Source organism: Drosophila albomicans, chromosome 2L (genome assembly GCF_009650485.2).
Source record: "Drosophila albomicans strain 15112-1751.03 chromosome 2L, ASM965048v2, whole genome shotgun sequence".
Taxonomy (NCBI): Eukaryota; Metazoa; Arthropoda; class Insecta; order Diptera; family Drosophilidae; genus Drosophila; species Drosophila albomicans.
Window position 1 is genome coordinate 29,508,218 of NC_047628.2, and position 26,666 is coordinate 29,534,883.

The 26,666-nt window shown below is 43.6% G+C and overlaps 3 protein-coding genes across 3 annotated transcripts; 1 reads left to right on the top strand and 2 right to left on the bottom strand.

Annotated features, from left to right (window-relative positions):
- Positions 1 to 6,520: 6,520 nt before the first annotated feature.
- LOC117563561 (ciliary rootlet coiled-coil protein 2) lies at positions 6,521 to 12,221 on the bottom strand. Its single transcript, XM_034241940.2, has 5 exons — positions 11,010 to 12,221; positions 10,738 to 10,955; positions 10,535 to 10,679; positions 9,852 to 10,478; positions 6,521 to 8,965 (listed from the first exon to the last, which is right to left on the bottom strand). Exons 1-5 carry the CDS (start codon positions 11,607 to 11,609, stop codon positions 6,755 to 6,757), a joined length of 3,801 nt encoding a protein of 1,266 aa, XP_034097831.1. The 5' UTR covers positions 11,610 to 12,221; the 3' UTR covers positions 6,521 to 6,754.
- A 2,927-nt stretch (positions 12,222 to 15,148) lies between these two features.
- Positions 15,149 to 18,913, top strand: LOC117563562 (DNA-directed RNA polymerase I subunit RPA2). The gene is made up of 3 exons (XM_034241941.2): positions 15,149 to 15,320; positions 15,377 to 16,876; positions 17,023 to 18,913. The coding sequence occupies exons 1-3, from the start codon at positions 15,243 to 15,245 to the stop codon at positions 18,820 to 18,822; spliced, it is 3,378 nt and encodes a 1,125-aa protein (XP_034097832.1). The 5' UTR covers positions 15,149 to 15,242; the 3' UTR covers positions 18,823 to 18,913.
- Positions 18,914 to 19,046: 133 nt separating this feature from the next.
- LOC117563563 (AP-2 complex subunit alpha) lies at positions 19,047 to 26,488 on the bottom strand. Its single transcript, XM_034241942.2, has 8 exons — positions 26,166 to 26,488; positions 25,095 to 25,505; positions 23,685 to 23,896; positions 22,573 to 23,618; positions 21,586 to 22,504; positions 21,229 to 21,512; positions 20,960 to 21,164; positions 19,047 to 20,893 (listed from the first exon to the last, which is right to left on the bottom strand). Exons 2-8 carry the CDS (start codon positions 25,156 to 25,158, stop codon positions 20,816 to 20,818), a joined length of 2,808 nt encoding a protein of 935 aa, XP_034097833.1. The 5' UTR covers positions 25,159 to 25,505; positions 26,166 to 26,488; the 3' UTR covers positions 19,047 to 20,815.
- Between the last annotated feature and the right edge of the window lie 178 nt (positions 26,489 to 26,666).

The following is a 26,666-nucleotide window of genomic DNA, read 5'->3' on the forward strand; positions in this document are numbered from 1 at the left end:
CTAAAATAAACACACTCGGAATTTAAACTGAGAGAATCGAATCTTAAGAAAACAGGGTAAAACAGGGTATATAAATATGTGAAATGAAATAGGCCGCGCGGCAGCTGAGCAGTTAAGCAGTTGAGCAGCTGCTGCTGGAGGAGACTGAACCATCGATTGGGGACATTTTTAGGCGTGCCCAAAAAGGAGCAGAAAAGCAGGTCACTAATTTGCCATTTAGGCTGGCATTTGTGGCATTTGGTGACAGGCCCAACACACCGCTGCAAAAGTTCCAACTTAATGGCTTAATGCGGCAGTTCAGCTCTTCGCATTCGAGTCGAAGTTCGCAGAGAGCTGATAATTAACAATTTCAGGTGCCATTTTGAGCTGGTAAGTTTTGCTCTTCGAACTTGAAAGATTTTGCGCAGATTTCGCAATTACTGTGCCGAAGAAATCTTATTAAGTTTTGTTTGTTTTCATCATTATTTTCACGGCTGAACGCTGATCGTCGATGGTCGATCGCTGATCGCCGTTGATCCGTTGCCCATTTTCGGCCATTAAGAGTGAAAATCTTGTGTAAATCGAATTATTTGTAATTTATGGTGTGGCAGTTGTTGAATAAATGGAGGTTATTACCAGGCCAACAACTGGCAACGAGCCACCCGTTCCCGTTCCCTTCCCCCCTTTTGCTGGCTCTCTTTCACTTGGCCTAAACCAATAACCATTAAGCGTGCTAAAATCAATCGTCTCCTCCCTCAGCTTTGGCATCCTCAAGAGCCAAATCCTCCTCTCAGTTAGCTTGTGGTTGCAATTTGCAGACGATTTGCGGTTCATACTTTTGCGGTTGTATATCGATATATATATATATATATTTGAGTTTGTATGTAACAAAGACACAATATGGCGGTTTGCCGTGGCGTGGCATGATGCACAGAGTCTCGAGAGTCTCGAGAGTCTCAAGTCGAGAGCCAAACTGGTTCAAAGAGATTATCGATTTTCAATTACCAGGCGAGTGTGCGGCTAAGTAGTTTGGTTTTTGTTTGGTCTAGCAATTTTCGTAACTGCAGCTCAGACTCAAACTCAAACTCGGACTCGGACTCCAACTCGGACGTGGATGTGGACAGACGACGGTTATATCAACATACACCGGCTACAAACAACTATTTAGCCAGGCACTGAGCAACAGGGAAGCTCTTTGCCAATTCAAATTGCAATTGAACTTGAACAATGGATGACACTCGATGCGTTGAACTCAAGACTTTAGAGATGCTCAAGCCCAAATATATTTAATGAAGCATTTGCTTCAAACTTTTAGTAAAAGTTCTTCAATAAATATTAAAAATTGCGTACTTACATTTAGCAAAATCTGAAATGAAAAAAATAAAATACGAATTAATAATGAGAAGTGTGGAACATACAAAAATTTTAGAGATATATGAAGTAAATCACATTTTTCGATATCCGCACATCATCTTTTTTAACCGCTACCCATAGGGGAGAAGAGTATTATAATTTAGTGCTTGCGTGAAATGTGTGTAATAAAAAATAATATATACAAGTATATTCTTAAAAAGCGTCAACAGCCGAGACGATCTAGAAGGCACCTTATAAAAGATTAGCTGACCATCTGGTATATTTTTAATGTAGTGCTATACCAACATACCAAATATAATCTTTGGTATATTTATAGTATTTTTGTATACTACTACTACTACTACTATAAAAAATAAACTGACAATCAGATATATTTTAAATTCTATGGTATATTTTGAATACTATATCAATATACTATATACCCTTTGGTATGTATTTAGTATTTTTTCGGTATATTAATTTTGTATTATAATATTTCATATTAGGTATCGGATATCTCACAGTCGAGCACAATAGACTGTAGAATTCTTAATTTTTTAAATTTATTTCAAACAAAAGCAATTAAATGAATTTTATTAAACAACTTAGAAAAAACAAAAAGCAAATAAGCTAGTTTTTTTTATGAATTATACGGTTGAATACCTAACATATAAAATTCGAGTATTCATTAGGTTAAAATTCAGTTGCAGTTTCAAGTTAAACAAAGTATTAATTTAGTTTCAGCAGCATAAATAATAAGGGTAATAAAAATGTTAACTTTAAACAATGCAATACAGTAGTATAAAAAAAAACAAAATTTATTCGCAATTCTATTTATGAGCTTAAGCAAACCTAAATTATAGAGTAAGCTAAACTTCTACGTCAGCGCTTGCTTCAGTTTATACTATAAATAAAATAGAGAATGAAGTTTAGCATACTCTATAATTTGGAAAGCTCTTAAAGCTGCAAATCGAAATCAATCTCGGACTAAATTGAGCTTTAAAAGTAGATTAAAGCTCTAATGCAATTAAGCTCACTTAAATAGCGAGACGCGATGGCTGCAAACCTGTCGTCTAGTGTAAGGCGATACGATAAGAAGCGAGCAGCAAAAAAAAAAACGTCAAGGAAATTAAACAAATTAAGTGCGACACTCGGCAGCGTGTTCCCAACGGCAACATACAGGTATCAGAGTATATATATATAAGTATATACGTATGTTTGTATCTTATCTATCAAATCGTTTAACATTTATAACCCGTTTGCCCGTTGTTGCTCTCGTTGAAGTCGTCGCCTGTGTATCTATGAATGAAAGCGGTTTTTTTTTCGTTGCCTTTGTTTTGGACGTGTGTGAGATGCGACGTAATCAGCGAGCTAATCCCAGAGGCGGACAGACTGTGAGAAGAGACAGCGTCAGAGACAGAGACAGAGACAATGAAAGCGGAGGCAGCTGCCTTAGCTGCTTGGCCAATCTGTGGGCTATGCTAATCGCTTGACTTATAATTAATTAATTAACCAGTCAGAGATAGTCAGCCGACAGATAATAGTTCAGATGCGATAGTCAGACGCTGCACTGGAGTGCTCAAGTTGCACAGCAGAGTACACTGTCAAGTTCGTTGCCTAAGTCTTTTGTATTGTTCACTTCGCGTCAGAAATTTAATCAAAAAATATGTTCGTAAATGCAACGAATGAAAATTGCGCTTTTAATGACAATAATTTGCGTAATGGATTTTCATGTTTTCGTAATTGAATTTATTTTAATTTAAACCAAATTGCCCAACGCGACGAAGTTTCAACTGCAACTGCTTCTCGAGAGCCTCTCGCTCTCTATATAATTTTATATATGCGCTCACGCCGTCCGCTACGCTAATTGATTATAATTCTGTCAGTCGCCACCAGAGACGAGAGGATACGATGGCCATGGACTTGCACTTGCCACAGCAACCAGGCAACGCCTTTGTCCATGACTGATCGCTGCTGTTGCTGCTGCTGTTGCTCCACATTTCGCGCATTATTTTCGCGCTCGTTACATGCAACATGAGGCAGGCAGGCAGGCAGCAGCATCATCAACATCTTTTTGATGCATCACTAGGCTGGCAGGTGTTTTGGTATCGATCGCTCAGCCTGTTGATAAATACTTGTACCCCGCAGCACCTCCTCGTCTCCTCCCCTCTCTCTCTTCGCCATTCTTGAGGTGTCTGACGAATTGTTGTTGCTGCATTTCATAATACACATTATGCCAAGGCGATGACTTCCGTTGCAAGTGCCCCTTCTGGCTGTTGCCACAATTTACTCTTTATGAATGTCAATGGCTTTTTAATTAATTGCCAGCAATTGCAGCGTTTCCCCTTCTGGTCTTTTGGTGATTGAAATTGCTCTCGAATTCATGCTCATTAACTGTTAGAGCATCGATTTGTCGACTCGTTTTATGCGATTTTTATGTGCGCAAATGCAAAAACGACTTTCGCAGTCTCCCAACTTCTTCTTCTTCTCTCCCGTTCACATAAATCTTCAATTAATTATCGCCAATTAATAAAATCCGCTGCGATCGTTAAATATGGCGACTTTTATGCGCCAATCAAATAATTTCGAAATTTCATTTTTAAAACTCATTACGCTACCCTGAGGTTAGAAGATATGCCAGCGAATCGCAATAAAACAAACAAATAATGCAACAATAAATAATTTAACGATTTTTCGGTGAAATTTTATGCAGATGAAGTTAATAAAAATGTCTATTAAATGTATCGTTTTATAGCTAACTTTTATCTATCAAAAAAGTTGTTCGTTATTTTAAAAATTATGCAAATTAAAGTGATTTGCTAGTTACAGGGTATTTGCCAGTTGAGCAACTCTTGTTTAAGTGCTGAATTCTTGGCTTGCAGTTAACAGGACTACTTCGTTGCTCGCAGTTCATTAAAGGCGCTTAAATTGTATTTCATTGTGGGCACAAGGCGTGGCTCGCATCCCCCTCCATCTCCCCGCTACCCCCTCGCTTCATGCGCCAGGTGAAGTGATGCTGAGCGCCAGAAGCGCACAAATCCAATTTAAATGCAGCAAAGCCACGAAGATCAAGAGAAGCAAGACGAAGATGGAGATGGAGAGTCGAAGTCGAAGTCGAAGACCGACGATCGACCCCCTGTGCGTCTCATTGTCGTAAATCACACATTAAAATATTTATTTGTATTTTTACTTGTTTAAAAATTAGTTAAAAGCCCGCGGCGAGTCGAAGAACCGCGACCAAGACCGCGACTCTGAGACCATGGCCAGAGACTTAAGTAAAGTTGAACTTGGGCTTTTGTTATGTGAGTGAATTTTAATTTCCTTTTTATGATATTTTAATTTATTTGAGCGTAAATCAAAAGCATAAACGAGCCCAGCTCCACAGTCAGTCTCGATCCCAGTTGCAGATGCTGCACTTTTAATAAATTAGATTACGCAGCCCAAAAACCGAAGAGACTCAGAGTGAGAGAGAGAGAGAGAGCGAGTATCTCGGCGGCGCTTGCTTAGCGCGAACTGCATAAATCTTGCAGGCCAAGAAGACTGGTAACGAAAACTAAGCAGAGCTGGAAAACACTCTTTGGTCTGGACTTTGGGACACGCCATGGCCAAGATTGCTTTTTCACAGCTTGTGGTACGTCCGGCTGTTTATTAATTTGACGTTTTGCAGCAGTTGCAGGCGCACAGCCAAGAACAGCTTTGCAGTTAACACCGCAACAATTTGTATACAATTTCTTGCTTGGTAGCCCTTTTTAGTGAGTGGGCGTGTCACCACCTCCCACAGCAATTAAGCAACGATGCTCGATTTCAAATGCGTTTGGCTTTCATCTAATTATGTGCCGGCTAAAAAAGCTCTGAGTAGCGCCATCTACCGCGCAACATGTGTTCTAAAACTAAAGCTGGCAATAGTGGTCTTGTTGGCCAGCAGATGGCGCCAAACTCTTATACGCTGTAAAGTATGCAACACTTTTACATCGGTTGCAGCTCGCTGCGAGTTGTATGAGCTCAACAGCCTGTTAAACATGTTCGAGCCCCACTTCGTCAAACGTGTTGCTCGCTAGCACTGGAAGTGTTCATTTACACAGGGGTAAATGTTAACAGCAACAGAATGAACTGTTAACAGACATGTAATCACTGGATGACATGTTTTACAGCGCGCTGTCAACGCTGGATTAACAGACATGTTAAGGCAAGCAATGCTTAAAGTTTGAACCCAGAGAAGATAATTGATAATATATTAAAATTTAATAAAATAAATGAATATTACGATTTTTACAGGGTAAATTATAAAGTAAATATTTAAAAAATCAATTTAAGCTGACTCTAACTAAAATTGAATATACATTTAAGTGAATAAAACTTCAACTTTTGCCAGACAAAATTTGCAATTATATTGCACAAAGTCCCACTGAGAGCGGCGTCCTCTTATTTCATGTGAGGGATGTGAAAGGGTGGCCAAGGGCGGGACAAACTGTTGACAGTGAATGCTGAAGAAGACGACGACGACGACGGATAAGTTAATGTAGAATCTCTGTTCGTTTTAAAAGCATATGAACCTATGTTGTTTTTATGCCTGAACACTTTCGACTGCAAGCCGTAGAGCCAAGGGGGGTAAAAAGGGATGCGGACGTGGTACGTGGGGTTGTTGGCGTCTCTGAATTTGCATAAAACGAAGCAGATTTCGCTAACTAAGTAGTTAGCGGACTTGCAGCAGCATTTTCACTTGCATATGCACTGACGATAATGCGACACATGCCCCCGCTTACTCTCCCCCTCCACTTACTAACCACGTCCAGCAATGTTGCTGGGAAAAGAGGATGGAAAGGGGAGGGGCCACAATGTCATGGCTGCATGCGTGTCTAAGTGAGCACATGAGTCCCAAAGAAATCTATGCGAAATCCCGTCAACTGCGCGCATCTAATACTTTGCGCAATCCCATCGCCCGTCTAAAATTAAGCTATTTTATTAGCTGGCTTATCGTAGAGCTCTTTGGGGATATGTTACTTTTCCAATCCAATAAATATATGCCATCGAAAGGAATAAATTAGATAATTTAAGATTCTTGCTTGAATGATAAATTCGACAGTTAATCAATAAGTCAATAATAGTTATATAAAAAGACACTTTCTACTATGAATGTTGCACCAAGAGAGCTATCACCATAGAAGTAAATTGATTATTCACATGCAAATTTATATAGAAATAGATATAGAAATCGTTTATTTGGCAATTGATTGAATGTGACGCAGTTTTAAGAGCGAGTATTCGTATTCGTAATCATAAAGTAAATTCTAATGAACATATTCGTTTTGGGTATTGCAAGTATTCTTCTTGCTAAATTCCTTCTTAAAGGGGTTTGCTTCTCGTTCTTTCTCATTCTCATTCTTCTCTCTACAGCTTCGATTCCTCATTCACAGATTAACTCTTATTCTTCCTTAGGGCATTCATCGTTTTTTCCATCTTTTGCTTCGTTGTCTTCGGAGTCGTTCTCAGCTTCGGCATCCTCTTTAAATACCTCCTTTTCTGTTTCTTGTTCTTTTTGCTGCTCACTTTCCTCCTTTTCGAGTCCTTCTGCTGGATAGGGAATCGCTCGTAGTCGTTGCACCATATCTTCGAGGGATTCAGCTTCATTCTTCGGCATATCGGAGACCTTTTCCTGGTCCGCTATAGTGTTGCTGCTCCGCTTTTTGGTGGCATCATCGTGACGTAGTGCTGCACACAGCTGAGCAACCGGCTTTGAGCTCTGACTCCGATTAGAACTGCTGGTAGTCTTGGGTATAGCACCGGTGGACTGCTGCTGAATGGCCAGCTGACTGGAAGTAGTGGTGACAGTCACACAGCAGGCAGCTTCATCGGTAACCTCGCCCACATTATCCACAATGCAACTGCTGGCAATGCTGCTGCTTGTGGCCTCCTCTGTGGGCATCACTTGCTCCACCAGTTCCGCCTCCTGTCTGCGATTTGCTTCCCGTTCCGCAATGCGATTAATCATTGCAGTGCCACGCTCGGAAGTGTTGCTCAGGCGTGCGATTAACTCATTGCCTTGCTGCTCCAGACGTCGCAAACGCTCGGCACGATTGGCAGAGACGCGCTCAATGTCCTCCAGGCGCTGTTCGACTGTCAAAGATATGCTGGTCACCGTTTCAGGTGTCGCTGTTGGAGTAGTTTCTCTGACCTGAGGCTGCTGCTCCCCATTATCATGACGTTCGTGGAGGGTATCCAATCGGTTGGCTAGACTTTCTCCACGTTCCGTATTCCTAGAGAGTTGTGACAACAGTTGTTGACTCTCCTGCTCCAGGCGCTGCAAACGTGCAGCTCGTCGGGACGTGTAGGCTTCCTCCTCGGCGGTGAGTGGCGATTGCGATGTTGAAGGCTGCTCCTGAACGGCTGCTGCTTCCTCCTTAGGTTCCTCCTCGGTGTTGCTCTCAAAGCTAGCCTCGCGACTTGGTGCGCGGCGTATGCGATCTAGTGATTTTTTTAGATAGTGTCCGCGGTCTGTTGTGCGCTTGATCCGCGACAACAACTGACGAGACTCCTCCTCCAAGCGACCCAATCTCTCCGAGCGCTTGCGTGTGTATTCCTCTTCGCGTGGCGTCAAGCTGCCTGTTGCTGGTGCGGAGCTAGCACGCGTCATGCGCTCCAGGCGCTTGCGATTGATGAACTCATCCAAGGGCACAGCATGTTGGGCTGGTGAAATTTCGTCCTGGAAGCGACAGAGCTGTATCTCGAGACGTTCGCGATTGCCGGAGGTCTCTAACACCTGCTGAATTAGCGACTTGCACTGCTCCTCCAGCTTCTGAATGCGACTAGCAGTGCCAGCGTCGGTTGCAGGGCCAGGCGAAGATGAGTCAAGCTCAAGCTTGCCCCGCTGCCTACTGCGTGAACTGTGCGTAGCCTTGGGCACAGCACCGCGGGAAGTCGACGCAACATCCTCCGTGTCATCGGCCAGGTCATCATCATCATCAGCTACATCTTCGATCTCATACTCACGCCAACCACAAGTGGGTGGAGCGCTGTTCCAACGCAGCACAATCTCCTCACCCTCATCTTCTTGGGCAGCTGCCTGGCGTCCCGGAGATGTGCTCTGCATGCGCTTGATTTTACGTGTGTGCTCGAATTGATCCCTCAAGTGCTTGCGCCGGCAATGGCCAGATGAAGAGGGCTCCACAGCTGAAGCAGCTCCCACTGCAGCAGCTATTTTATCACCGCCCGCAGCGCGAGCGGAATCCTCATCGGACGGCGGTCCAGAGTCACTGTAACCGCTTTCCGCCGAGTGATTGGCATCCTCGAGCTTACGACGTGCAAACTCGCGACGCCAATCGTTGCACAGCTCCTGGCTCTCATCGTGCTTGGCCCGGGCTAAAGCCCACTTGCGACGACAGTACTCCAACTCATCCTTAAGCTCGCTAAGCAAGCGTCGCTTCTGCTGCAATTGATAGCGCAGAATTTGCTCCTGGGTATGCAGCTGTCGATGCTGTCGCTGCATTTTGCCCACCAGATGCCAGGTCTTTGTTAGCTCTAAGCTCACGGCACTCAAACGTTTCTCCTGCTCATTGAGCCTGTTATCCAGGTGACAGTTGAGAGTCTTGAGTCGATTCGTCTCCTTCACCAACGACTTTTTCTCCATAATCAGATCCTAGGTTGAACAAGGTCAAACGACAATTTAATGGCAATTCATTCAATAAAGTGCTGAACAATGGACCGAGCTTCATATCATTTACTGTTTCTGCTACTTGTAATCTTTCTCTTTAAAACTGAAGTATTTTTGAAGAAATATATAGATTAGAAATTATAGATTGAATGGCTTGGTGTTCTGTTTATGTTTTTCTAAGAAAAACTTAGCTAGTTTGAACGAAATTATATGAAATTAAATTTCGTTCTAAACTTTACTTTACTTTGCCAATATTTTCTTTATAAATCAGCACCTTTCCACAGGAATTATGCTTTAATATTACAAGCCTTGCTAAGCTTATTTCTGGATAATTAGTTAATTTGTGAAGGCTTCGCTACGGAGTTTACTAGCTTATCAACCGACTGACCTGACCGCTCAATGCATTGCTGCTAATCCACAAGCCTAAAAGTATGCAACATGTTTTGTGCTTGCCAACTGACCGATAAATTCAATTATGCGCACAACAAAACTGACTCCCACTTTCACTGCCTGTCTGCCTGCCTTCCTCTCTATCATCCATCGAGGGCAGCAGCACAGGACGTCAGCAATAATGAAGCGACTGCAGGTTAAACTGCTGCTGGACTCCCGCAGCCTGCCTGCCTGTCTGCTGCACTTCACTAAATAAAGCGCTTAAGTGAATAATGCAAAACTTTGCAACAGCCTCGGTCTCGGCGTCGGCCTCGGCATCGGTCCTAGTTTTGGTGGCACGTTCAGCGCCAGAGCAGGAACTGCTGAGGGCATTTGGGAGAATGCTGCACTTCATCAGCTAACCGGATACGACAACTAACAAGCCCGATTGTCCGCAGCACTTGAGCGCAACACAGTAACAACATTGCTCCTCCCAACTCACCTTCAGCTTGATGTAGGTCTTGCTGACGCTCAGCTCTCCAGCCTTGGCTCCTGCTCCCACTCCTGCTGCTGATGCTGTTGCTGTTGCTGCTGTTGCTCCTGCTGTTGTGGCTGACACAGCTGCCGGCAGCTCTTCAAACTGCACGCGCTCGATTTTGTGGTGACTCAAGAGCTCCATCAACACTTTCCAAACTTTTGGCAAGTTGCCAATGATTTCTTGCGCCGTGGCAACTTTGCCCATAATTTCGGGCTCATGGCTTTTTAACGAAGCCGCAGCTCCAGCTCCAGCGCCTCCACTCTGCCTTCTCTTCAGCTTCCTGGCGCTTGGCTCCCGCTTGACACTGTCGGTGATGTCCTCGTTCATGACCTCAACAGCAGCAGGTTCCTCTCCTGCTTCTGGAGTTGGCGTTGCGCTGCGGCTTTTGTCGCTTTCCGCCGGTTGTCCGGACTTAGCCGCCTGTTCAACTAGCTCGAAGAGTAATTTGGGCAGTGTGGCGCCATCGCTGCAGCTGCCTTCGGCTTGGGTCATTTCATTCAACAGATCGCGATTCTCCTCCAGCATTAGGGTTAAGCGATCGATATCCATATTATGCTTGCCATTGAAACCCATGACTAGCTGGCTAAAGAGCTGAGAGAATTGAAAGTGAGTTGAAGTCCGCATTGAATTGGATAAACTATTCCTACCAGATTAACGGCGCTCACTTGCTCCTTGAGCACGCGCTTCTCGAACTTGTGTTCACCGCATTCCTCGCGCAACTTGGCCAGCTCCTCGTTGGCTGTTTCCAGCTCCTTGTTGAGCAGCTGATTGCGCTCTTCGAAGCTCTTTGTTCTGTAAATTGAATAAGGCAACTCAGTGGAGGAATCTCTCTTTCTTATTTTCCACTTACTTCTCCTGCTCGGCAATCAGTTCGTCCTTCTTGATCGAGATCAAACGCTGGAGATTTTCGTACTCCGCTGCTGCGACTCTCTGACGCTCCTCGTACAGTTGTCTCAATTGTCGTATGTTGACCAACTGACGCTCGTATTCCTGCCTCAGATTGTTGGACATGATCTTCATCTCGCGCTCACTGAACGAGTTCTCAATTTCCTGAAGCTTCATCTTGAGCTAAGAGTAACGGATTTAGTCAAACAAGTTTCCACATTCAGTTGGCTAGCTAACCTGTGCACACTGCTCCTCCTTGACGCTGAGCATCTGCTTGCAGCAGCAGATGACCTCCTTGAGTGTGCCCACCTGGCGTTGCACCACCTCCACTTCACCCCGCAACGACAGATTATCCGCATTGGCCAACTGCAGAGCAAGCTGTGCATTGGCTAGTTCAATATTGGCATGTCGACTGCGACTGCTTGGATTCTCATCATCCTCATCCACGGTCTGCGACTCCGTCTTCACTTCCGACTCTTCCTCCACCTCGGTGGCAACCTTGGACGACTCTCCCGCTTTGTGACGCAGTCGTTGATTCTCCGCCTGCTCAGCAGCCAATTGCTGACGCAACTTGGTCATCTCCTCGCGCATATTCTGCACTGCACTCAGTCGAGCCTCTCGCTTGCTTTGCAACTCCTCTTTGAACTCCTCAAGCGATTGCTCACGCTCAGTTTCAGCTATAGTTTCTCCTGACGTCTCGTCCATGTCCGTTGTTGGCTTCTCCGTCGGCAGCTGCTGTAGAATTAGATTCTCATGCTCGATCTCAGTCCAGCGCGGCTCGTCACTCGACGTTGGCGCTGATTCATTCGATGTCTGCGTGGACTCGGCATTGCCCATTCTTGCCGAAGAACAAAGAACAATCCGCTGGTATGTGAAATGCAGTCGATTTATTGCACTTGTTGTTTACTTTGTGTTGCGCCTTCGCCGTTGATCGTTTGGTTTTAATGCGACTTTTCTTTTAGTGCCCCCAAAGAGGCAGATCGAACACAAAGAACTGCTGCCAGCTGCGTTCTCCTTCTTCTCTGGTCTCGACGATCAGTTGATCCCACCGCGGTTCGTTTTAACTTGAACACAACAAAAAGAACGCAACGCAACGCAATCTTGGCACAAACACACGCGCTATAGAATTCGTAGTACAATAATTCTATATATGTTCGATCACACGCGCGATTTCGCAATATTTATTGACTTTCACTTTTTACTAGCCAACAGCCAAAAACTTGGCCACATTTCAAAGAAGTCGCCCCCAATTCAAAACTCTGCGACTTCTCCAAATCGAGTATATCTATATATGTATATATATAGTATAGGTATAGGTAGAGGTCTTAGTTTGGCTGTTTAAGTAAATCTATAGTATACATATGATAATGTATATATATGTATGCTTGCGCGTCGTTGGAAAATTTTCAATTTTCTATCCGTCGTTCGTAGGAACTTTTCACACGGCCAGCTCGCAGAAAACTGAGCGCTTTTCTAATGTGTTTGGCTATTTTTAACTAACCAAGAAAATGTATTTCTCCCTCTCTCTCTCTTTCTCTCTCGGAAAATGCTTTTCTCACTGCACTATCAACACAAAGCTCCCCATCGATCTTGCTCAGTTGTATTTCATCAGGACTCTCTCTCTCTCTACTAATTTATTCCCTAACTCCTTGAATTATGTGTCCAAGTCGAGAGCCTATGCTATGCATTTTAATTAAATCAAATACTGAACATGTCACATGCATAAAATATGTTTAAATTTAGATGGACACGTCAAGTCGATCTAGAAGCATTCTGACTAACAGAGAAATAAAACAGTTGCCACATTTGATCAAAACAAAATAAGTTCTGAAGCGTGTCAGCATTTTTTTTTCTTCTTTTCAGTTTTCTGTTTTCTTTACCTTGGCACTGAAATTTATGCAGAAATGCTGCAGCGATAGATTAAAGATCATCACATTGAGGCTACTAAATAAATATTATTATGATGAGAAAGTTCTTGGGAACGATGAAGCATGTGTGTATTTGCTTTTCAGAGAGTATGATATCGATTGATACTCTATCGAATGTCAGACAAAGTCACTTTGAATTGTCTTAGAAACTAAATTTCTTATTTAGTATAAATATCAAACTGATCTAAATTTAACTATTTGAATTAATTATATTTAGAAAAAGTACTCACCTTTATTTGGGAATTCCCAATGAAGAAGCTGTTGTTAATCCTTAAGGGAAATCTGAAAGAAACATAATATTAGTAATATAACATTATTGCAAAGCAATTCTTAAGAGTAAGTCATTTAATTTCGAAATTAAAAATGATGAGGAAAGTAAACACATTTTTAAAACATCAAGGGTTGAATATAGCTATGACTATAAAGGGCTTTTTTTTATATGAGACATGCTGTGATGCAGCTTGTGCTGTTTGCATTGTTTTTTCAGATGCGCTCGCACTAAAGTTTGGCAAAAGTTTCAAATCAAAATGCATTTTGCAACAGATTTTCCACTGGCAACGGCAATTTTTTGTTTTTTTTTTTATTCTTTTTTATTTCAGGGTAACTTGGCCATTGTCGACGGCATTTGGAAAAAGTGGGAAATACGCAGCAATGACTTTGAATGAGCAAAAGAGAGTGGGACACACATTTGCTAGGGTTTCCTGACGCTAAGTGTCGCCCTCTCCCGCCGCAGCCCACGCAGCATTGTGTTGCCACCGGGAGGCGACACACGCAGAGAGACAAAAGTGGGAGACACTCGAGGAGACAGCTCAGGCTTGAAAATGAAAATCAACAATGCAATTTGCCATGTTGCCTCTTTGTTAGCCCAGCCAGAAAAAAAAACAGCTAGGAGATGGTTGAAGATCTGCTTAGCGACTGCATTATACCCTTTCTATTGTATTTAAAAAGAAATGCATAATGAGTTTCGAAATAAATAAAATAATAATAATAATAAGCTTTTCAATGACAATGTCAAAGTAAAAAAAGATCTAAAGAAATAAAAAATATATTTTGAAGCTTCTAATAACTCAAATTGCAAATTCCAGATTTTTTATTAACTAATATGTTAATATAACATATGATTATCCTTTCTTCTCCCGTCACAAACACAATGACAAACTCAATTGTCCCTTTTTGTATTTCAATACAGGAAGCTAAAATAAAAATAAAATGTATGCGACCAAAAAACTTGCGCAACTTGCTAACCAGCCACGCCCATCGCCTGCTGCCGCCTCCTGCCGCTCATACTCCGCCTGATATACTCTTGATGTCTTTATCATCAAGTTTGGCCGAGATTGTTGCACCAGGCAATGTGCAGCAGCGAAAGTAACAAGCAAAGGAGCAAGGACAGTGCCAGCAAAAAGTTGACGCCACGCAGTGGAGAGAAAGAAAAAGGGAGACAGAGAGAGAGAGAACTTAAGAAAATGTGCATTGTGTTCATTATAATGGAGTAATAAACCGAAGCGCCGTCACTGCTCTTTGCTTGAAAACAAAAACAACAACAAGAACTTGGCTTGGCTTGTCTTTGACTAGCTGAAGTTAATAATAATCAGTAGGAGAAGCTCTCAGCGTCATAGAGAGAGAGAGAGAGAGAGAGAGACTCTAGTAGTTAATTAGAGCTCCTTTCGAACGAAAATCAGTGGCAGCTAATACACACCTCACAAGCCATTGAACAATGTAAGCTGAAGGACTTTTAGAGTTATAAATAATGCAAGAAACTTGCGCATATTTTGTGGCTGAACAACAAGACAACAAGCAACAAGACAACGAGTTGACTTCATTAAGGAGCAACACGTTGAGACTTCCAACTTTTGCTTCATTTCCGTTGCATACATTTTATACATACAAATCGTTACAGGACTTACGTGCTTCTGTCGACAACTGCAACGCGCACTGGGAAACACTTGAAAACACTTGCACATTTACATAATAAGCACAATAAAAAAAATATAACAAAAAAGCACACAACACACACTTTTCACTTTTCACTTTGCACATTTTGGCGCGTAACACTTGTTGGATTTCCTGCAGGAAATCTCGATAGCAGAAGGTAACGGCTGAATTTTAAGCAATGCCTACATCACTGGAAAACACTTTAAAGCACTTGCACATTTACATAATAAGCACAATAACAAAAATGATTAAAAAAAAAAACACATAACACACACTTTTCACTTTTCACTTTGCACATTTTGGCGCCTATTACTTGTTGCATTTCTTGCAGGAAATCTCGTTAGCAGAAGGTAACGGCTCAAGTTTAAGCAATGCCTACGTCACAAATGTGGCACAACAATGCTCGCCAACTCATAATAACATCGTGTGACGTCATAACGCTTGCCAGATGCGCAACCTTCTATAATACATCGTGCAACGCAACACAGGTTGGCAGCTCTGTCGATAAGTCTCAACCGCTTTTATCGATTACATGCACAGCACGTGCAACGGACGAGAGCAGCAGTTTGATTTTTTGTTTATGCTGTTTTCTCACATAAAATATTAAATAATGGACAAGATGAAGGAATATCCAGAACTGACAAATGCGCGACCCGTATTCAAACAAATACCCAGGTCGCTGAACAAGGTAAATAATGAGTGCAGCCACGAAACGTAAACTGTAATCGCTTCTTCTATTGGCAGCATCTAGCGAACTTGGGAGCACCCCATGTGGACTCATTTGATGAGATGTTGAGTGTGGGCCTGGACAAATTGGCCAAGCACATTATACCACAACAATTCCAGTCACCTGCTGGGGAGCGCGTCTACATTCATGTGGAGAACATTTGGATTGCGAAGCCGGCGGTGCCAATGGACGTGATTGATGTGCGCACCCGGGAGATTTATCCGACAGATGCACGTCAACTGCATGCTACATATGGAGGCATGTGCAGCATACGTCTAGCTTGGAGTATAAACGGTTTGGAAAAGTCGCCCATCAACATGGATTTGGGTGAAGTGCCCATTATGCTGCGCTCCAGCTCCTGCAATCTGCACAAGGCCAGTCCAAAGGAGATGGTGAAGCATGGCGAGCACGACAGCGAATGGGGCGGCATCTTTGTGATACGTGGCAATGAAAAAATCGTGCGCATGCTCATCATGACACGACGCAATCATCCCATTTGCGTTAAGCGCTCTTCGTGGAAGGATCGTGGCCACAACTTCAGCGAACTAGGCGTCATGGTGCAGACGGTGCGCGAGGATGAAATGTCGCTGACTAATGTGCTGCACTATCTGAACAATGGAACCGCTCGCTTCATGTTCTCGCATGTCAAGCGTTTGTCCTACGTCCCAGTTTGCCTGATCCTCAAGTGCCTGATGGACTACACCGATGAGCAGATCTACAATCGTCTGGTGCAGGGATACGAGTCCGATCAGTACTATCTGAGCTGTGTGCAGAGCATGCTGCGCGAAGTACACAACGAGGGCGTCTACACCTCCGCCCAGTGCCGTTCCTTCATCGGCACACTCTTCCGATCGCGCATCGCCGAGGTGCCGGAGTGGTTGCCCGATGAGGCAGTCACTGATTTCATAATACGCGAACGCATCATGGTGCATCTGGACACAAATGAGGAGAAATTTCAAATGATTGTCTTCATGGTGCAGAAACTCTTTCAATGCGCACAGGGCAAATACAAAGTGGAGAACGTCGACTCGGCCATGATGCAGGAGGTGCTGCTCCCAGGCCATCTCTACCAAAAGTATCTAGGCGAACGTATCGAGATGTGGTTGCTGCAACTGCGCAAATGTCTGCTGAAGAAGCTCAACACCCCAGACACGCTGTTGACCAGCAGCATTATGACTCAGTGCATGCGACAATCGGGCGGAGTTGGACGCTCTATTGAATCCTTTCTGGCCACAGGCAATGTGAACACTCGCACAGGTCTGGGCCTGATGCAGAACAGTGGTCTGGTCATCATGGCCGAGAACATCAATCGCATGCGTTACATGTCCCACTTCAGGGCCATTCATCGAGGCTCCTATTTCACCACCATGCGAACGACGGAGGCACGTCAGCTGCTGCCCGATGCCTGGGGCTTCATCTGTCCGGTGCACACACCCGACGGCACACCTTGTGGTCTGCTCAATCACCTGACGCTCACCTGTGAGTTGTCCAAGCGTCCCGATCCAAAGCTGGTTCAGGTGAGTGACACAAGTTAAGGCAATGCTTGACTACGGAAAATCTCTTTATAGCGGACGGACATGACGAACGAGATGGGAGATAATTCCTTCATAAGAAATACGACTCTTTAGCTTACTAATATCATCGTTTTCTTTCCCCTTCTCAGGCCATTCCCACTCGCCTCTTTGAGATGGGCATGCTTCCGCTGACGCACCACAACTATCCGGATGCCAAGCTGTATGTGGTGTTCCTTGATGGCAAGCATCTGGGACACATCTTCCAAACCGATGCCAACAAAGTGGTTGAGGACTTGCGCTATGCCAAGATCACAGGCGCAGTGCCGCAAATGATGGAGATTGGCTACATTCCCTTCAAGAAGAATGGCCAATTCCCGGGATTATACCTGTTCACCGGCCCCGCGCGCATGATGCGTCCAGTGTGGAACATCAAGTGGAAGAAGGTCGAGTACATTGGCACACTAGAGCAGGTGTACATGGAGATAGCTATCGATGAGAAGGAGATCTATCCAGAGTTCACCACACATCTGGAGCTCTCGAAGACGCACTTCATGAGCAATCTGGCCAATCTCATCCCGATGCCCGACTACAATCAGTCGCCACGTAACATGTACCAGTGTCAGATGGGCAAGCAAACGATGGGGACGCCCTGCCTCAACTGGCCCAAGCAGGCGGCCAATAAGCTCTATCGCCTGCAGACGCCAGCGACGCCGCTCTTCCGGCCCGTGCACTATGACAACATACAGCTGGATGACTTTGCCATGGGCACCAATGCGATTGTGGCTGTCATTTCGTACACTGGCTACGACATGGAGGATGCCATGATCATCAACAAGGCGGCCTATGAACGTGGCTTTGCCTATGGCAGCATTTACAAATCCAAGTTCGTGGAGCTGTCGAAGAAGCAGAGCTACTTTGCTCGCCATCCGCACATGCCGGAGCTGGTCAAGTACCTCGACACCGATGGATTGCCTCATCCTGGCACCAAGCTGAGCTATGGCTCTCCCCTTTATTGCTACTTTGATGGCGAGGTCTCCACATTCAAGGTGATCAAAATGGACGAGAAGGAGGACTGCATTGTGGACAGCATTCGTCAGCTGGGAAGCTTTGACTTGACTCCCCGCAAGACCGTCTGCATTACGCTGCGTGTGGCACGACCAGCGACCATTGGCGACAAGTTCGCCTCACGTGCCGGTCAGAAAGGCATCTGTTCGCAGAAGTATCCCGCCGAGGATTTGCCCTTCACCGAGAGCGGTCTCATACCGGATATTGTGTTCAATCCCCATGGTTTCCCATCGCGTATGACAATTGCTATGATGATCGAGACAATGGCGGGCAAGAGCGCAGCACTCCATGGTGGCGTCTACGATGCGACGCCATTCCGCTTCTCCGAAGACAACACAGCCATCGATTACTTTGGCAAGATGCTCGAGGCAGGTGGCTACAACTATTATGGAACAGAGCGTCTCTACTCTGGCGTGGATGGACGTGAAATGACGGCGGATATCTTCTTTGGAGTTGTCCATTATCAGCGACTGCGTCACATGGTGTTCGACAAGTGGCAAGTGCGCTCCACAGGCGCTGTTGAGGCACGCACGAATCAACCCATCAAGGGAAGAAAGCGCGGAGGTGGCGTACGTTTTGGTGAAATGGAACGCGATGCCCTGATATCGCATGGTGCTGCCTTTTTGCTGCAGGATCGTCTCTTCCACAACTCGGACAAGACGCACACGCTGGTGTGCCACAAATGTGGCAGCATCTTGGCGCCTGTCCAACAGATTGTAAAGCGCAACGAGACGGGAGGTCTGTCCTCCAAGCCAGAGACTTGTCGACTCTGTGGCGACAGCAGCGGAGTGTCCATGATCGAAATTCCATTCTCCTTCAAGTTTCTGGTCACGGAGCTGAGCTCGGTCAACATTAATGCCAGATTCAAGCTGAATGAGATCTAGGTACGCGGCTTTAGTTATCCATTTGTTGATATCCTTACTATAATATCCATTATACAATTATTTTTAATAAAGTTAACTCTTCTGATTTCAATTTTTGATTAACGGAGTAAAAGGAGCTAAAGTAGTAGTATACAAGAATACTAAAACATACCAAAGATTACATTTGGTATATTGATATGTGGAAGAGGGCGGGGCAAAAAATTTAAACAAAATTCCGACCGCGATTTTATCATTTGAAATTTCGATAGATTTTATTTATTTAAATACATGTTTCATTAATTTTACAGTTAAATTCCTGCATTTGCTATATGTAGTTTGTTTCTGTTTTTTCGTTTTTCATTTTTGTTTGTATTTGTTTTCAGTTAGTTGTATTTATTGTGGAATTTATTTAACAATTTAACTATTGCACCGTTTTAGAAAATCAATTTTCCAATTTGAATGCAAATAAAAGCTAGAAAAATGTCTTTGTATATTTTGTTTATTTATTCAAGTTATTCACGAATATTACTCATCATATTTGTATTTGTTCTTGTTGTGTTTTTCGTTATTTGCTTGCAACATTGTATGGCGCGCTTCATTGATGCACATTCGGGGGAATAGTTAATACTTGCTGATTGATATACATATACATATTATGCATTAATTAATATGATTATGTCAAACAAAATTGCAATTTGAATTTGAAGTCGAATTCGAATTTGAATTGATTTAAATTCTGAACAATATTCTCATCATAATATAGTTTATGTTTTTTTTTGTTTTGTTTTTACATACATGTAGTATTCTGTATTTTTGTATAGTGTTTTATCTATGGTACATATATACGAAATAATACATAGTACAATGCTCAGGATCAATCGAAAATTTTCGCTATACGTATAATAATTTGTTTTCTTGTAATTTTTTGTCCCTTTAATATATCATTATTTTGTTTTATTATTACTTTTAGTTTGTTCAAGTTCAACAATGTATAATGTCATATATGTGTGTGTTTGTTTATGTTGTGTGTTATGTTTAATCGAAAAATTTGTATGCGATTTTCACCGTCTAATTATTTGTCTATCATTTAATGAGATTTTCTGCGCATCTGCTGCTGCTTCTTTCTTCTTTTTGCTCCTCCTTTCATTCTCTCCAATCTCACAATCAAAAAACACTAAACATTGATTCAATTATTTTTGTTTTTCGTTTTTGCCTTTATGCATTAATAATTTGTTGTGGTTTTTGTTGATAACATAACGAATTGTGTATTTATATAGTAGTTATTATTTCATTCCATTTATAAATCGTTTACTGCTTTTCGCTTTTATTACAACAATATAGTGTGTGTGTTTGTGTGTGTATATACTAGGTATATATATGTATGTACGTTCATATGAATCCGATCTATATGTGTGTATATATATAGTAATATCCAACTGCTACTGCTTGTCATACAACATAATCTAATTATGCTTTTCTAATGAACTTTTTTGAGCTTAACATTTACAAAAAATTATCTCTCTCGTTAGCAAATTACAAAAAATAATAATAATTATTATAGTATTGGAAATAGGGGAGGAAAATCAGACGCATTCTTTAACAACTAACGCGATCAATAAGAGAAATCATAAACGAAAGAACATGTGAGGGAGAAATTCCTTTGAAACTGCAGTGTGCTGAGAGATGCAGCTTATAGTGTATACATGTTGTGTGTGCGCGGGGTGTGCGGGTGTGTGTGTGAAGAGGTAAACATGTGGTAGTAGGCGTAGGCCGTGTAGGCGTGTCACGGAGCACATTGAAAATTAAGTCGCGTATATAGGTCGAGAGTTTGAGGAAACATTATGTCATATACTTTGCTTAGTTTTCATTTTTTTGTTTTTTGATATTTTCTCTAGGTGAATTTAAGATTGCGATCGTGGATTGTGCATTGTGTGAGTGTGTGTTCAAATGGTTCTTGCTGCAGTTGCTCCAGTAGACATGTCTCCACATGCATCGAAAGTGATTGCGCAATTGCTTAGAACTGATCCGACAATAGGTCGCAGATTTCTCGAGTCACGGTTTCCTTGCTGGCGCGAATGGTTAATCGGAACATCTGCAATCAAAATGTAAACATCGATTTCAGTCGAGAACGTGGCAAAAACTTGAGTAGGTGACTCACCTGTGCCTGCTTGTTGGGCTCCAGTCGTAGCAGACAGCCCACCTGCTGTGATTGCGTGTGTATGATGCCCGCACAGACCATGTTGTCGGGATTGGGATCCACCTGATCCAGCAGCTGCATGCCAAAGCCCATCAGCTTGTTGCGTGCACCGGGCAGATCCAGCGGCTGTGCCGCCTTGAACACCTTTTGCGCCCGCTGCTGTTCACTGTGTAAGCAAAAGTACGATGAATTATAAGCGAAAATAGTTCAGTTATATAATCCAAACTTACCCGCTTAGGTTCTTCCATCGGGCAAAGAAGGACTCGGCATTCATTTCGGTTGGCTCAAAGAATTTGTTCACCGTCAGCGGCAGCTTGATGCTAAACTTTTGCTGTGTGCCATTGTAGCGGAAGCTGATGTCAATGGTGGGTGCATCGGCGTAATCCTCGATGCACTCGGCCGTCAGCAGCTGTTGGATTTGTGCGCCCGCCTCAAGCGTTGGCTCCACGGCCTTCATTTGCACATTCAACTTGAGTCCCTCCTCGGCATTCCACTGCAGCACAGGATTGAAGTTCTGCAAGGCATATTTATATAGTAATGAATTAACTTCATTCAATCTCAATCTCGAGGATAGATTTCAAACTCACCGTCAGCGGCACTTGCGTCTTGTTGCCGTAGAAGAGACCCAAGCGGCCCAGATTCTGTCGGAACTCGGACTTGACGCCAATCTGCAGCATTTCGTTCTCGAAGAGAACGCCATTGTTCTTGAACAGAAACTTCTTGGTGTTGTACACCGCAGCAGCATTATTGTTGCCATAGATGTCGCCTAGGACATCGATCAGTGTCGAGTTGCTGTTGTTGCTCAAGTTGTTGATGTTGTTGGCGGGCGGCGTGCTGAGGCCCAACAGATCGGCATTGGCATTGCTATTCAGTTTGTTGCTGTGATTCACATGCGTGTTGTTCTGCGTAATCGATGTGGGCGCCGGACTCTTTGATTCGCGTATCTCGTTCTCAGGCACACGACCCGGCTTCTTCTTCTTGAGCACGGCAAGAATGGAACTCTCGCGCTCCGGAAATGAGGGCATCTCCTCCAGAACTGTGGCCAGCACATCTGTCGATGCCACAATGCTCAATTGCAGATACTCGCTGGCACGCTGCTGCAGCTCCGCATCAGCGGAACGCAGATTGCTGTGCTGCCTGAACACCTCCTGGATGTTGGTGCGTATCTCGGGGAACAGATTGATGAACTTGATGTACGTGGAGAGCAGCAAGGCGCGCGTCATGGGCGAGCACAGATGATACTTGGAATGCAGCAGCTTGAACTGCACCAGCGGCGCCGAACGGGAATCGCCCGCAATCAGATTGCCAAATTCGCCCAGAATATAGCCGCCCACCTTGACCATGTTCTCATGGCAGGCGGGAGCCTGCAGTGCTTCGAAGACTGTCTTGGCGGCATAGCCCTGGACCTCCTCGCGATTAATGACGATCTGGATGACACGATACCAGACCTCCTCGGACACATAGTCGCCAGCAATGCGAATAAGATTGAGTATGACATCGACGTACCTACGAAAATTAAGAATTTAAATTGACAAAGAGTACTCTGAGGAATTAACAACAAAAGGTCGACCTACCAGGTGTAATCCGTGGCGTACTTCTCGGCAAGAATGGCCACCTTGAGCACCATCTCCTCGCGTATGGAATAATCGGCCGTCTCCAAATAGTTGAGCATCTCCTGCACAATCTCCTCGGCATTGCCGCGATCGCACATCGCATACAACAGATCGACGGCCATCTGACGCACCGACACATCCTTCTCCATCTTCATCGACAGAATTACCACCTCCTGGTGCTTCTTGACCTCTTCGTGCGAGAACTCCGACGTTGCCAGATGGCACATCGACTCCAACGCCAAGTAGCGTAAATTAGTCTCGCGATTGCTGAGAAACTGGCCCAACTGATTGCAGGCACGCACCAAAAGATTCGGCTCGCTGTCGCTGTGTATGATCAGATTGATGGCTTCGAAGAGCACCGCATTCTTGGCATTCGAATGCTGCACCTTCTTGCTCTTCGGTGGCTCCTGCGCCTTGTTCAATATGGTCTCCAAAGTCTCATTGAGACGCGCTCGCACACCAGCCTCCTCGGTCACCGGATTGTAGTTCTGCAGCAGGCGCAACAGCTTCACCGACAGCCATGGAGCTGGCACAAAGTAGTACGTGTAATCCTGCAGATCCGTGTAGCTGGCGGTGACGATGCGCGAGAGACGCGACACGGCCAGATTCACACAACCCTTGTACTCATCCGGATTGCGTTTGACGAGCGCATCGATCAACGAGGTGGCCGCCGTCACCACGCCCATATGCTGATCGTTGAGCAAGTGAATGATGCGCGAGGTCCACTCGCCGCCTGGAATAATGTCCGGCGAGGAGCGGAAGAGACGCAGCAGACAAAGCGCTGCCGATTGCTTGACCACATCCATGGTGTCCCCAGAGACCAGCAGCTTGGGTATCTCATTCGAGAAGGACTCGGCCATGTCGCGGCTGCCAATGTTAGCGATGCATTGGAGCGCCAGATTCACGTGCACCGGATTCCTCGACTGCAAGTCGTTCTTGATCGACTGAATGATCAAACGAATCAGATCGCTGTTCGTATTCACCAGCACCGAGATGAATAGATAGCCCTGCAAAAGGAATTAACGAATATTGAGTATCGATTATATAACAAATGTGCTTAGCGATCAACTTACGATCTGCTTCTCTGAGTATTTGTTGGAGGACAGCAGATTGACGGCCTCCATGTGGCCAAAGTCAATGTCGTGGCCCAGCAGGAATATGAAGAGCAGCTTACACACATATTTCTTCTTCTGATAGCCATCGAGTGTTTTATCTCCTTTAAATTTGCTGCGTATGTTGGCCAGTTCTTTATTTATGCGCTTCACCTCCGCCTCTTTGCTTTTGCCTGTTTAATAAAAACAAAAGAAATTAATAAAGATCAAGATAGAGCTTGCGATTGAGCTGTATTACAGAAACGAGCAGACTTCGATTACAACTAAATTTAAATTAACTAGATGAAAACTTTTGTGAGTTTATAGAAAAAAATATACTAAATTAAATAAGAGTTAGCTTTTAGGAGAGAGATTTCAACAGAAAATTTGAATATTCATTATACTACGAGATACAGATCGGTAGTATCAGATTAATACGTAAAGATCTGCAGACAATCAGCGTAAGGAGAAGATAGATAAAAGTGGTATATTTATTTTATTTTTTGAGGGTTTTTAATGCAAAATTCGATATTTAATAAAACTAAAAATAGTGTTTGACAGGATCAGCTTAAAAAGTGTAGACTTTGTAAATGAAAGAAGCTATTTATCACTTAAATTCGATATGTGGTCTGAATGTGTGTAGAAATAGTATTGTAAACTAGATAGCGCCAATTAAAAATAGATTAGCGCTTTAATGTTGTTACTAACTCAGAGGGATTTTTTTTGGGAGAGAAGAGTAAAGTGTCAATGATCGAGTGTGAAGTGTAGACTTCAATTATAATTCATATGCGTGTAGAGTGTAGACTTGGTGTCCAATTGGAAATTGATTTGTTATTATTTTGTTGTGAGTCAGAGGAACTATTTGCCCGACACGATCCGCCGGAAGCCACAACTCTCTCTTTCTTTCGTTCGCCCTTTCTAGCTTGGAGTACGCCCCCCTCTCTCTTCACACTCTCTTCCCCGCTGGTGCGTACCAGTCTCCGCTTAACGCTCGTGGGAGAGAGAGCGGCCACGCAATAGATATGTCTGGACAGGCGAGTAAACCAGTAATGTGGAATGGTCCGTTATGTATTGTATGATAATCGAATGAAAGAGCGAGAGTACTAATAATTTGCGCCACACACACACACACACACACGCACACATGTATATGTACACACACAGAGAGAAGTCGAGTTATAATATGAAAGCCGCCCCGCTTTGCTTTGCGGTTTGTTGTTGTTGTGGCTTCTGCTCGTAATTGAAGAAGAAATGAAATGTCGACATTGACGCCCCTATATATCTCATAGTGAATTTTTGTAAGGGGATAAGAAGTCTAAATAAATTGAATTAACTATTTCAAATGCTCTACTTACATTACAATAGTATATAGCATGTAATTTGTTTACTCACAATTTCTTATATCCGATATAAAGACGGCCAGGCCTCTCATGCCATCCCCCCGCACCGGCGCCATTGTAGTTAGCTTGTTAATTTTCGCTGGTTTTATGCAAACTCGGGGGGCGAAGAAAAGATCTGCTGCTGTTTCTGTATTCTTGTTGAAGTGCTCTTATCGCTCAGCAACAACAACAGCAACGACGAGAGCGGACACGACAACGATTACGACGACAACGACGATTTGGAGGCAACTGGGCGACGTCGCCACTTGCAGCAAGCTTCCAAGTTGCGATGCTGCGAATTTGATTTACAAACTAAAATCACAGCAGCTTCTTTCTGTTTTTATTATTCTGCTCTCTCTCTCGACTTTTGGCTCTCTTTGCACTCTCTCTCTCTCTCTTGCTCTTTCTTTGTGTTTTTGGAGACCTGTTGGATAGATGAGAAATTGTTGTTTGGCAATCAATTGATATTGATATCGATAACAATTAAAATAGGCAAAAAAGCAAAAAGCTCTTGGGCGCTATTTGAACTTTTGACATTTGGCAAGCGAACGTTTACGCCCCTTCTCCTTCCCTACCGCCCACTTTTGACATCCGCCCCCTCCACTCCGTTATATATTTGGCAAACGCGAGTTGGCAGCAATTGCACTGCTCACACACACACAAACACAGAGTCTCTCACATACACATACAGCAATAACAACATTTGTCTGATAACATTTTGCTTGCGGCGACCTCAGCACAACTTTTATCGCACTTTTCACTTGTTTTTAAAATAATATATTAAACTTCAAGTCTTATTACGAGACCACGATCAGTAGCTGCACCGGCTTTAGTTGCTTTTTGTTGTTACTGCTGCTGTTGTTGTTGTTTGCTTTCATGTCACGTCTTCAGTCACTGACGCGGTTGCAGTCGACGTCGACGTCAGCAGCGACGTCAGCTTTTTTCAGTCTTCACAAGAACGACAGCAGCAGCGCCGCAAGATGACGAAGTCGTTTTATTTGCACAGACCACAGAGTTAATAAATACATCAGCGTATTCGTGGTATTTCTTTCAACAAATATTTTTAACACGTTGCTACTCTTACTTTTATTTTTTTTGCAATCACAAAATTATTGGCAGAGTTTGCTGGAATTTCGTGTCGAGTTGTTCGTTGGTCGTTTGGCTTTCTCACGGTTGCGGTTTCGTTTTGCTGCTTTTTGGCTTTTCTTTGGGTGTTGGCCGCGGAATGTTGAAAGCCCGACTTGTTGTAGCACTTGTATGTAACGCGAGCGATTTATTGTATTCGATTTGCTGCTGCTTATTTTTAATTGTAAACTAACGCAAAACAACCAGAGCAGCCAGGCATTTCACGAAATGAAAATTTCTATTGATTTTTCCTCTACTCTCCTCTCCATGCAACAGCCATCTATCGGACGCAGTGCTGCAAAATGTGGCATAACGCCGCGCATTTTATTTGGCACAAGTGTTGCACAAAGTTGCCTGAATAACAGATAGCAGTGTGGCTGCAGCTTATCGAACTTAACAAAATAAAATTCAATGTTTTTTGAAAAAATTATATTATTTAGCAAATAAATAAATAAATATA

Coding starts and splice junctions, on each gene's coding strand:
- LOC117563561 (XM_034241940.2), bottom strand. CDS start 11,609: ATGGGCAATGCCGAGTCCACGCAGACATCGAATGAATCAGCGCCAACG. Junction 10,956..11,009: donor AGGAGGAGCAGTGTGCACAG/GTTAGCTAGCCA, acceptor CGTTACTCTTAG/CTCAAGATGAAGCTTCAGGA. Junction 10,680..10,737: donor CTGATTGCCGAGCAGGAGAA/GTAAGTGGAAAA, acceptor TTCAATTTACAG/AACAAAGAGCTTCGAAGAGC.
- LOC117563562 (XM_034241941.2), top strand. CDS start 15,243: ATGGACAAGATGAAGGAATATCCAGAACTGACAAATGCGCGACCCGTA. Junction 15,321..15,376: donor TACCCAGGTCGCTGAACAAG/GTAAATAATGAG, acceptor TTCTATTGGCAG/CATCTAGCGAACTTGGGAGC. Junction 16,877..17,022: donor CCGATCCAAAGCTGGTTCAG/GTGAGTGACACA, acceptor TCCCCTTCTCAG/GCCATTCCCACTCGCCTCTT.
- LOC117563563 (XM_034241942.2), bottom strand. CDS start 25,158: ATGGCGCCGGTGCGGGGGGATGGCATGAGAGGCCTGGCCGTCTTTATA. Junction 23,619..23,684: donor AATACTCAGAGAAGCAGATC/GTAAGTTGATCG, acceptor TTCCTTTTGCAG/GGCTATCTATTCATCTCGGT. Junction 21,165..21,228: donor CGATGGAAGAACCTAAGCGG/GTAAGTTTGGAT, acceptor TTGCTTACACAG/TGAACAGCAGCGGGCGCAAA.